At 37.0% G+C, this 12630-nt stretch overlaps 2 protein-coding genes across 2 annotated transcripts; both read right to left on the reverse strand.

Annotated features, from left to right (window-relative positions):
- Nucleotides 1–1837: 1837 nt before the first annotated feature.
- Nucleotides 1838–6666, reverse strand: LOC110663006 (3-phosphoshikimate 1-carboxyvinyltransferase 2). The gene is given in 9 exon segments (XM_058142798.1): nucleotides 1838–2378; nucleotides 2475–2536; nucleotides 2972–3182; nucleotides 3440–3557; nucleotides 3637–3851; nucleotides 4523–4553; nucleotides 4555–4671; nucleotides 5297–5541; nucleotides 5986–6666. Coding segments are annotated over 9 exon segments (1569 nt in total). The 5' UTR covers nucleotides 6337–6666; the 3' UTR covers nucleotides 1838–2159.
- Nucleotides 6667–8748: 2082 nt separating this feature from the next.
- Nucleotides 8749–12557, reverse strand: LOC110663007 (transketolase, chloroplastic). The gene is made up of 7 exons (XM_021822187.2): nucleotides 11946–12557; nucleotides 11548–11638; nucleotides 11345–11450; nucleotides 10916–11198; nucleotides 10582–10730; nucleotides 10346–10499; nucleotides 8749–10008 (listed from the first exon to the last, which is right to left on the reverse strand). Exons 1-7 carry the CDS (start codon nucleotides 12447–12449, stop codon nucleotides 9049–9051), a joined length of 2247 nt encoding a protein of 748 aa, XP_021677879.2. The 5' UTR covers nucleotides 12450–12557; the 3' UTR covers nucleotides 8749–9048.
- Nucleotides 12558–12630: the final 73 nt, after the last annotated feature.

Consider the following 12630-nt stretch of genomic DNA (forward strand, 5'->3'; position numbering starts at 1 on the left):
CTATGGATAGGACGGGGTAGTCACGGCTTGAGTAATTCGGGGACCGTTCCTTCGAGGGTAGTCACGGCTTGAGTAATTACTGGGACCCTCGATTTGGTTATTAAGTGGAAGTCCGAGCTTGAGTAATTACTGGCACCAGTTGGATTTAAGAGAGTGTATAGGGATCGGCTCCCATATGTTATGATTGATACTACGGTGTGTGAGTGCTCCAAATTACCTTTTGATGTTATGATGTGAAAATGTTGTTGATGTTGCATTTCACTCTACAGGTGCATTAGTTCTAGATAGTTATAGAGATTATGGTTAAAATTGATATTTTACTCTCGAGTCGACGCTCACTCTGTTCAAAAATTTTACAGAGCCACGGGAGGATATTTTGTTCAGGTTAACTCGCCTTTTTACCTCGCAGTTGTTTATCAATATTGTGTAATTTTAATTACTCCTAGAATTTCCGCATGTGTTAGCAGTAATTATTTGAAATGGGTCTGTAATATTATATTCATGTTGGACCTGTAAACTTAATATTTTAAGTCTGTTTGATGGATTGGATGAGGGAGCTGAGCTCCCATTTATTATTATGTTGATGAGTATGTGGAGGGTGAGCTGAGCTCCCCAAGGGATTGTTTATTGTGTTTACAGGTCGGGTGAGTCGAAAACTCCCCGTTGGAAAGTCCATTTTATGGCCGGACTCTGTCCGTTTGTTTTCTTGATATTGGGCCCAAATGGGCCTTAGAGTTGGGTTAATGAATAGTTAAGGCTTACTACGGGCCTCGGGGGCTTTAGGCTGGCCCAGGTCCTAGTGCCGGTCCGGCCCATAGGTTGGGTCGTGACAATATATAATAACAATGACAACTAAGGGCTTGTTTGGTATTCCTGTTGAAACTGTTATTAAGAAAATTATTTTTTTAGATATACTAATTAGAGAGTGTTAAAAAATAATTAAAAATTAAATTTAATCAGTTTTAATCATAAGAATATTAAAATAATAAAATAATTTTTTCTAAATTACTTTTCTCAAAAACATCTAAAATGATGTTTTATTCAGAAAAGTATCTTCAACTCTAAATCTTAATATCAAATAGGAGTTAAGTATTAATTTCAAATATTATATAATATGTTAAATTTTAAATTATATATAAACTTTATAGTTAAAAATTATATAATTTAAAAATAATTAAAAGATATATTATATAATATAGTGTATATTGATAATCAATTTTAATACTTAAATGCTAAAAAAATATTATATGAAATTTTTTAAAAACTGAAATTTGAATTATAACTATACTGAATTGAACCGAGAACAAACTGAAATTGAAACATAAAAGAACTAAATCAGAACTACCCTAAAATTTTGATTCGATGTTTAAACAGACTTCTAATTAGAGTCGGAATGGCACACCACTTATACGGCCTACACGTCTTAGTAGTTACTTCCCTTATATATATTGGCACCATCTCCTATGCCTCGGGAATTAATGGCGGCTGGACCTGGAGGTATATGATTCGACAGGCTTTGTAGGATATAGTTTGTTGTTGCTGGGCGTTCACGTGAATGGCAAGTTTTTGCCTTCTCGGATAGCCGGAAAAGTTACAAAGAAACAAGGCCAATGACCTGAGAGAGACCCATCCGAAGCTAAAATCCAAGGCTGGGGGAGGTGACGCACGTGACGACGTGTGAGCTAACACAATCGCAATGCCCTTTAATTCCATAAAACAACTCACCTCTATACGCCAAACCATAAAAATGAGTGGTTGATTATGATTCCAATTTCGACTGTCCTGTTCCATAGGGTAGCATCCATTTGTTTCACAAAGTATTTGCCAAACTCGAATATCCTCTTCAAACGTTATGTTCAATCATTCACCGGCTAATTGATGCGTAACTTCCAGTCATTTGAGGACAATTTGTAATTTGTATAGAGTAACACTCCTAGGCAGAAAAATTAAAAGAAACAACTACAGTTCTCTTGTTTAAAAGATTCAAGTCTGGGGCACAATAACAGATATCAACTCAAATTATCAAAGATTACAATGGGGATTATGGGGAAAAAAATTATATATAGATTGCTTCCTCGTTGTCATGGTTGCAGACTTGCAGTGACACTGGCGGGTGACCTCCATCTCTCTTGTGTTAATTGTGAATGTTGAAGAGTGGCTCAATGCTTAGTGAACCTCTCAAGGACTTCAAAGTAGTCGGGAAAAGTTTTTCTTGTGCAACCAGGGTCCTTGATTGTGACTGGAACATCCCCACAGGCAGCAAGGGAGAATGCCATGGCCATTCTGTGATCATCATAAGTGTCGATCTCTGCGACTTTTAGTTTCTCAGGTGGAGTAATAACACAGTAATCTTGCCCCTCTTCAACATTTGCTCCTAACTGAAATTTGAAGCCCAAATGTCATTTATAAAGAAAAATACAAACCAAAGTACCTTTAGTATGCATAAATTCAGATGAGTTTTGCCATAAACTAACCTTCCTGAGCTCTGTACAAATTGCGATCATCCGTTCTGTTTCTTTCACTCTCCAACTGGCCACTGCAAATAAGAGAAATCAAGAGATTGGCATAAAAGTTATCTACAAGGAAATATATGTGAATCATGCTAACAATTTGTTCAGATGAGAAGATAAAAAAATTTTAGAACTTTAAATACCTACCTAAGGTTAAACATGGAAATTATGACTGTTATGATAAAAATAAAGAAATGGTCTCTGTTGTTCCTTCAGAAATGAAGCTTCCCATTTATTATCACTACCATCCTGTATTACTCGTGAAGTCCAGGACCCAAGAATGGGATTTCAATTATTTAGAATTGGGTTAAATTCATTGCCATTTTCCATAATGAGAAGCCAAAGCTGTTCTAATGATCCAACAAATAACAATCACCAATTTACCGTTAATGTACTGCATGGTCATTTTATTTAAAGAATATAAGACTACCATTCATAAACTTTTGAAGGTCAAACTATACCGTCTCTTATGGCAGTAGGGCCATCAGCAAAAAGTGCAACCACGGCCAGCGTCATAGCAACATCTGGCATTTTGTTCATGTTGACATCAATAGAGCGCAAGTGTTTTTTACTAGGAGAATTGCGTGGTGGTCCAGTGACAGTAACACTGTTCTCTGTCCAGGTAACTTTAGCTCCCATTTTATCAAGAACCTCAGCAAATTTTACATCCCCCTTGATTTTCATAAAGATAAGAAGGAAATTACGTGAGTTAGTTTGGCAAGTGTAAATGTATACAAATATATTACAAAACTTTCTCCCAGGAAATATTAGGCAGTGGGGAGCTATGCAGAAGACCTCATATATATGTTGAGAAAATTTTGACAAAATTTTCAACCATCAAAAAGCAATGGATACAATAAGCAATTCCACAATACCATTTTAAGATTATAGGAAGGAAAAGAAGACAACATTTCACAAGAATGAAATACCTGCAAACTGCTCGTCCCACAACCTTCAACAGTGATGGTTCCACCGGTGATTGCTGCACCAGCCAGGAAATAACTGGCACTTGAAGCATCACCTTCAACAAAAGAATTTCCAGGAGACCTGATTGATTTTCTAGGCAGTTAATTTCAGTCACAACAGTAAACAAGCTTGCAGATTTGTTTATACTGAAAAAACCTACTTGTACTTTTGACCACCACGAACGAAGAAATGATCCCAGCTACCACTGTGTTCTATGGTGACTCCATATCGCTCCATTAACTTCAAAGTCATCTCAACATAAGGAATGGATATCAGTTTATCAATAATCTCAATTTCTACATCTCCAAGAGCCAAAGGAGCTGCCATGAGCAAAGCAGTCAAGTATTGACTACTAATTGATCCAGAGAGCTTAACCTGAAAAAGAAGACACAGGAAATGATAATTAAGAATGATGAATTTCATTAAAAATGAAGTTGACATAGAATGAGAAGATAAGTTTAATGTATTTCCCTTCAAGCAGGAAACAAGAAATGAACTCAACAGGAAAACAAGTTCATTGTCTGATATAAAGCAGAAGGTTCAAGCTAACAGTTTACTTATTTATTTTAGCTCTTTGAAAATATGCAAGGAATTCATGCCATGACAGCTGAAGAACATGGATACCTTTAATAGACAAATGGAAAATGATTAACAACTTGAAAGATGTTTCAAACTCAAATTATCATTCAAGATGAACATCTTAATTTAAGATAAATAATTAAAAAAAAGTAAATAAATCTAGCTCACATGATTTTTCCCCCAGTAAGATCATTTTAAATGATTCTGACCATTATTAAATTGCAGGCACCAATTGCCAGCAAAAGTTACAACTTCTTTTTATTCTATTAAGCAGTAAAGTTTATAGTTACACAGATATCTCACCCCTTTCTTACATACATAGCATGCTGACATAGAACTTAAAGCTACCCTCCAAATGATTACAATAGACAATGGAGCATTACATATTGCAAGATAAAATACAGGCAGAACAAATGATCAAACATGTTAAAACAAAATATTAATGTATAAGATGATAGCAATCACACCTTTCCCCCAGGAAGTCCTCCTTTTCCATTTACGAACAGGGGGACAGTTAGTATCAGAACATTCAACATCTGCACCAAGCTGCTTAAGACCAGCAACCAAATCTCCAATTGGTCTCTCTCGCATTCGTGGAACCCCATCAAGTATGTAGCTGAAGTATTTGAATAGTTAATTCCAACAAGGAAAAAAAAAACAATTGAAACTAAAGGGCACAGGAGGCGGCAGACGCCATATAGAAAGGGGCTTACTAGTGGGTGTCATTTGATTGTTGCACTTAACTGAAAAATTATGATTGAACAACACTGGACCAAGGATCTAAGAAAAAATTTTCATACATATAATCAAGTTGGAAAGGTATAAAAAATGTTCTACGGGGCTTGCAACCTATGAGAACTCCTTATTTACGCTTATTCCACAGAGAATATTATATAAATTGGCAACTCTGTCAAAAATACAAATAATATTCACATTATCCCAGTGAGACACCTAATTTGTGTTTGATATTTGAGGTGTAGTTGCAGGGGTTATGGGGTGGGAAGAGCCATTCTTGCTAATTAGACCATGACAAATAGGCCTCACAGAGAGATATTGCTTGCTGATAGACATTAGGGCCGTATACAACTTGAGTTCACATACAGTTGGCCACAACCCAACTTATAAGTTCTAAAAAAGCAGTTGCACTAATCCTTTTAGCAAGGTTGGAGTTGAATTTTCCCACATTAATTTGTTAAAAAGCAACAAAAATAGGTTATAAAGGGAAGCAAGATAAGAAAGACCTTGAATTTCCACCCGCTGCAGTAACAGCAGCAGTCAATGGACGCATTGCTGTTCCTGCATTTCCGAGGAAAAGTTCAACATCATTCTTTGATTCTTTACCCACCGGAAAATGACCGCCACAACCTTCTACAATGGCTTGTTTGAGTTCACTATTGTCTTCCACACGCAATCCAAGCGTTCTCAGTGCACCAAGCATGTAACGAACATCATCACTATTCAGCAAGTTGTCAACAACAGTTGTACCCTGAATTATAGATGAAGAAAATCAATGATCACTCAAAGCACTGTACTAAAGTTAGTACAGCCAAATGTTAAAGCCATTTTATGCTACATTGACACCAAATGAATGATGATGGTTGTATTAACTTTTTTCCTTTATTTCTCTAGAGGTTGGAAACTCAAATTTATTTTTTTTTTTTAATTTTTGGCATCAACTTAGCACAGCCCATGAATTCTATTTAGACACCACGTACGAAAATTTATAAGCACCTTCAAATTCTATGAAGCTCGCATCACAAAATGCAACGATGACAATTAATTTAATTGCAAAATCAACAATTTTTTTTGTTTTTTTTTTAATGCCTCCCTTTCCCTGAGTTGCTCAAAATTGCAAATGAACGAATTAGCTCAGACTACAACTCAAGCAGGTACAAGTTGCAATTGCCTACAAACACATAAAAATTTATACCTCAGAAAGAGCAGCAAGAAGGAGAATCCGATTGGACAGAGACTTGGAACCCGGCAAGTAGACGGTACCGGAGATTTCTTTAATGGGTTGCAAGACTATCTCTGGTGCCGACTTCTCTGCTGTGGCGACTGAAGCCGAAACTCTAACAGGACTCATCTTAACTGTACCAACTGTAGAATCTGTAGAATCAGCCCTTCTTTGACACTGTTTTGAACCCCATGAAAGTGAAGACCCCTGAAGCTGTGATCTAAATGAAATTGAAGATAGATATTTGGGTCCTTGGGGTTTCGAGAGATTGAGGAAAGTACAATTATTTTGAGCCCCATTGCAGATTTTGCTCGCTTGCGCCATTTCTCTGCGTGTACAAAATTCTCCTACCACTCTCCCTCTCTGCCTTTCCTTAGAGGAATTTTTTCTTTTTTGAAAAGCTGCTTTGAAGAATATGATCGTTGGAGGGTTTAGGTGTAACAGTACCTTGCGTGGTTGTTGTACTGAACCAAATGGGTTATTCACCAACCAACTTGTCTGCTGAGGAACTCGTTTGATTTTCAGAAAAGGGTATTGCGATTTGTGGCATTATTGCACCGTCGCCCATTGGGGTTTGTATGTAAAGATAAGTTTGTCTGTGGATAGTTTTGAAATTTTGATTCTAAGCACCCGAAGAAATGGTTTGGTGATGGTGAACGCACGTTAATTTTGGAGTTCTCAGTGGCAATGTCTCTCGCCACCAGCCACGTACCTACTACCAACCCCGCCGAGGATTCAGGGTTCAGCTAATAGACAGTCGATTTTATTATTTAACTCAATCTTCCACCAATTCATTGATGCCAGGTCAGCCAATGATTTTAAGAAATTGGTGAATCCCATCCCATTGGCAAACATTTTATGTATTTATTTTTATAAATCCAAAAATGTGTTCAGAGTTTAAATTGTGAAAATATAGAATTTGACTTTGTTAGAACCATTTTTTAAAATTATTTTTAAAAAAATAATTTTTTTAATCAAATTGAATTTTATAGCAATGCACACGAAATGTGAAGAAAATGAGCCTGCAAAACTGGGTTTACTGATTTCGGGCTGCCACTTGTATTGTGGGACGTATATAATAATGGCTCGGCTGATAGTGATGGACCACGCTCAGCCCAAATATTAAAACTTCAGTCAATTGTCAATTGTAATACGCGGAGGTTTTTATAAAGATGACAATGGTTAAATTACTTGCAGAAATTATTTTATTTAAATTTTAATTTATTTAATAATTTTAATATATAAATTTATTTTAAATTTAATTAAAATAAATTATAAATTCGAATAAATTGAATGTATGAATAGAAATATGGTTACATAGTATTTTAGCTCTCTTTAATAATATTAGATCGACGTAAATTTTTAAAAGTATCAAATTTATTGTCAATAATAAGATATTTTTAAAGAGGGCATTTCAATAGATACTTCAGAAGTCATGGGGCAAAATTCGAAAACTTGAATTTGTGAGAAGACCATTGTAATGCAAATGCATAGAATAAATAATATGATAAATTTATATTGTTTCATTGCATTTGACAATTCACGGTTTGAAAAAAATTAATTTTTTACGTTATTAAAAAGTAAAACTAAAATGATTTTATTTTAGACTTTAGAGAAAACGATGAGAGGTTTGAAAGCATAATTGTTTATGGCAATGTGGACTGGGTCAACATTGGCAAGCTTATTCGATCAACAAGCACAAATTTTAAGAACAACTCGTGGAAGATACCAAGAAATTTCAATTTTATTAAATAATTAATTTAATAATTTTCTTTTTAAGTATATTAATTAAGTATAAAAAAATATACACTTAATAATAAATTTATTATACATTTATTTAATTAAATTTAATAAATACATTGAATAATATATAAAAATTAAATCAGCAGAAAGAGTGGACCAACGAATTGTTAATAAATAAGTTCCACAAATAATCATCAAATGGCAAAATAGGAGAGGAAAACGGCAGCACAGTGGGAATATAATAAATCATCACAATTAAGGAATAAAAAATGAATTTCAGATTTTCTTAGAAATACCATTGCAAATTTGTATGAACAGGGCTCTGCCCCAGTCCCCGATACAGAATATGCCTCTTATACCTCGTCGGATATGCCAAAAATTCGTTGAGGTCTAATGTCTGCATCATAAAATATCAATATCATAATAATAAAATTGGAGTATAATAAATATTACTGTTAAAATTACTATTAAAAATATAATTTTTTAAATATATTAATTAAAAGATACTATAATTAATTTAAAATTAAATTTAACATATTTAAAAAAAAAAAAAAAAGAATTTACGAAGCCAGCATTTCGCCATTCCAGGGCCCCTTGGTGGTGGTGCTAGCGAGTGGAAACAGGACAATATGGATAGGTGCCTGAGAATAGGAGTTGCAACAACCACAAAACATTTCAAATAGGTTAAGGAATTCTCAATCCCCAACCACAGGCGGACCCCAGATGCCATCACTTCCGCAATTGGGTAGGTCCATTCCATGATCTATACGGATTACATTGGATTTGCCCAGCTTCCTCGGATGGTTTGTGAATTATTGGCCAATGCCTTCTAGCCTAATCTACCATTCAACAGAATCACTTTCAACCTCCCATCAAAGTATTTTGTGGCTGGCAGCAACCACGTTAATGTAAAAACAGCTCACTAACACAAAAGAAAAAATCAATCATCAGGGCTTTAAAGGCTTAGAGCTATAGTATCTTTGCTTCTGCCTCTGCAAAAAATTAAAATGTAGCAATAAATAATTGTCAACCTCGCTACAAGTAAATCACAGCACATTACAAAACTCAAGATAGATCCAAGAGTTGTTACAAATTCAACAATGTTCATAACCCAACTCTCCTCCGAACTATGTTGCTCAATTCGTGACTAGTAAGCAACAGAAGAAAACTAACCATTTTTTTCATTTTATTGAGACTAAGATACCAAGTCATGGAATAGCTCTCCCAGAAATGGCTTTTCATTGTATTTACCAACCCAAACCCCAAATTCCAAATAAAAAGATATCATCCAGCCTAGCTAACTTCTTTGGCTGCAGCAATAACAGCCTCTGCAGTAATGCCCAACTCCTTGTATATCTTACCAGCTGGTGCGCTAGCCCCAAATCGGTCAATTCCAATAGCCTTGCCTTTGGGTCCAACAATCTTCTCCCATCCAAATGTTGATCCAGCTTCAATGCTAACCCTAGCTGATACAGCTGCCGGCAGAACACTTTCCTTGTAGGCATCTGATTGCTCATCAAAAAGTTCCCATGATACAAAGGAGACAACTCTTACAGCCTTACCCCCCTTTCTAAGCTCTTCAGCAGCCTTAGCAGCGATTTCCAACTCAGAACCAGTTCCAATCAAAATGACATCAGGCTTGTTTCCAGAAGAATTATCTGAAATAATATATCCACCCCTTTCGACTCCCTCAATGGAAGTTCCAGCAAGATTTGGAAGCTTTTGCCTAGAAAGTGCAAGGATAGAGGGTCTCTTCCTGTTGAGGACAGCAACCTTGTAAGCACCAGCAGTTTCATTTCCATCAGCTGGGCGGAGCATCAAAATGTTGGGCATTGCACGGAAGCTTGCCAAGTGCTCAATTGGCTGATGGGTTGGTCCATCTTCTCCGAGACCAATTGAATCATGGGTCATAACATAGATGACTCCAGCCTCACTCAAGGCAGATATCCTTATAGCAGCCCTCATGTAATCAGTGAAAACAAAGAAAGTTGCACAATATGGGATCAGACCAGGGCTGTGTAGTGCAATACCATTGCAGATGGCTCCCATTCCATGCTCCCTGACACCAAACCTGACATTGCGCTCTTCAGGGGTGTCCTTTTGGAAGTCCCCAAACATTTTCAACAAGGTCATGTTTGAAGAGGCAAGATCTGCACTGCCACCAAGAAGTCCAGGGAGTACTTTTGCAAGCGCATTTAGGTTTGTCTGAGAGAGATTTCTGGTAGCCTCAGCTGGGCTCTCTGGAGTGTATGTCTGGAAGATTGCAATAAAAACTATTAAAAGATTATCTACATGAAAATCTAATTTTAACACCATATCTTAGTTTAAACAACGATTAATCTGGTATTGCTTATGGGGAATGCTAAGGTTTTAATCCCCCTTTTCTTACGTGAATTGAGAAGAAAAAAAATCAAAAAAGAAACCTAAAAGTTAAATTTGGGGATTAAAATTGTTGAACATAGTATCAAAAGTGTAGAATGCTTGCTAAAATATATAGGAATCCGTAAATTTTCAGATAGTGCAAATTGAAAATCACCCGATGCTCAAAGATACACTCAAGAGCTATGCTGATAATTAAAGCTCTACTCACCGGAAGTGCCTTCTCCCAACCAGAAGGTAGTTCACCAGTGATGATAGACTTCAATTCTGCAGCTTCCTCCTTGTACTTCTTCTGATACTCGGCAAACTTTGCATTCCATTTGGCTTCAAGAGCAGCACCCTCAGCAGCATGGCGACTCCAATGCCTAAGGAAAAGCCAGAAAGTGATGAATGTTAATCAATCTTAGTAGCAGGAAAGAGATAGAAACCTAGTCTGAATTTGCTTACTTCTTAACGTCCTCTGGAACATGGAAAGGCTCATAAGGCCATCCAAGGTTCTTCCTAGTAGCATCAACTTCCTTGGCACCCAGTGCACTCCCATGCACACTGTAAGAGTTTGCCTTGTTTGGGGACCCAAAACCAATTGTTGTAGTGACCTGCAAAAAAAGGTAAAAGCTCATCAATAACTAAATGCAGCTACGGTAACTTCTACTGTGACTTCAAACACGCCACTGCATTGTTCTGCTAGCGCCTAATTAGAAGAATTTCTAATGATTGATTTTACAAAATGTTATTTCTCCATATCACTTCAAAACACATCACAAGAAAGGGATTGTCTAACCTTGATCAAAGTGGGTTTGTCTTTCACAGCCTTGGCCTCCTTAATGGCAGCACGAATTTCATCATATCCAGTATTTCCATTCTTCACCCAGATAACGTGCCATCCAAGACCCTCAAAACGTTTGTCCACACTCTCAGTGAATGCGAGTGCTGTGTCACCATCAATCGATATGTGGTTGTCATCATAGAAAGCTATCAGCTTTCCTAGTCCCCAGTGACCAGCAAGGGAACAAGCTTCATTTGCAATCCCCTCCATTTGACAACCATCTCCCAATATAACGTATCTACAGAAAACAGACATAAAAATAAAACCATATAGAGCAATTGTATAATTAATTTATTTTTTAAACAGTAGAAGAACAATGAGTAACAAGATCAAGAGAGTGTTAATTAAAAAAAAAAAAAAAAAAGATGAAGAGAGTTTTTATACGTGTAGTGGTCAATAATTTCATTGTCCGGTTTGTTGAAGCGAGCAGCCAAGTGCTTCTCAGCAAGAGCCAAACCAACAGCATTTGCAATACCCTGTCCAAGGGGACCTACAAAGAAAAATATTAAGATTTTTGAGAGCCTACAACTAAAAATATAGACTAAAACAACGGAGGAAAATGATAACGATTGAAATCAGAATCTAACCAGTTGTGACTTCAACACCAGGTGTCTCAAAGTTCTCAGGGTGTCCAGGGGTTTTGCTTCCCCATTGACGGAAACTCGTCAAGTCTTCTTCCTATTGATTTAACCAAAAACGAAAGACTTCAGTAGAAATGAACTTCAACAGAAGATAACTGAAGAAACGACAAATGAACTTAGAAAAATAATCAGAAAACAGCAAGCAAATAAAAATACAATCAAGAATGAACAAGAAACAATGCTCATAGATCAACTGACAGAGAGCGAGATGTTAAAACGTAATTTGTGTTTATTCAGTTGTCTGGTTCTTTTTAGCAAAAGAAAATCCAGATCCATTTCTCATTATTAAGGAGAATTAGTCCTCAACGCACGATGAATAAATTGATTAAAAAATGAAAACAAACCTTGACACTATCGTAACCAGCAAGGTGGAGCAAAGCATACTGGAGCATACAGCCATGGCCAGCAGACAAGACGAAGCGATCGCGATTGAACCAATAAGGATTCTTCGGGTTATATCTCATAATTTCATCGTACAAAATATGACCCATCGGAGCACAGCCCATTGGCAGACCGGGGTGACCTGAATTGGCCTTCTCAACAGCATCAATAGCGAGAAATCTAATTGTATTGACAGATTTCTCAACCAATGAAGTCTCAGCGGTGGCGTCAAGGGTCTCAACTGCAGCTGCGCGGATTTGGGTTTGTTGGCGCGCGGCAAGGCGGCGGCGGAGAGAGGAAGTGGTTAATGGGATGGATGAAGGGGTGGACTTGAGACCAGAAAAGGAGGGGAGGGAAGGTGTAGAAAGAGAGAGGCGGTGGTGGTCAGAAGAATGGGCTGATCCATGGTGGGAGATGGCTGGAGCCAAGAGGGCCTGAGATAGACTTAGAGATGAAGTGGAAGCCATTGTTTTCAACACCTTTCTTCAGCCTCTCCTGTCTTCACTGAGCTTCGTTTATGGAGATTGGAGATAGAGAATGAGATGGTTTGAGCTTTTATTTATTTTGAGAGAGGCTGCCAACAACTCTTGATCGTCTCGCCTACACTAAGTGACAGGTGAGATTAGCTGACCGTTAGATTAAGAGGAA

This window comes from Hevea brasiliensis, chromosome 2 (genome assembly GCF_030052815.1).
Source record: "Hevea brasiliensis isolate MT/VB/25A 57/8 chromosome 2, ASM3005281v1, whole genome shotgun sequence".
NCBI classification, from domain to species: Eukaryota; Viridiplantae; Streptophyta; class Magnoliopsida; order Malpighiales; family Euphorbiaceae; genus Hevea; species Hevea brasiliensis.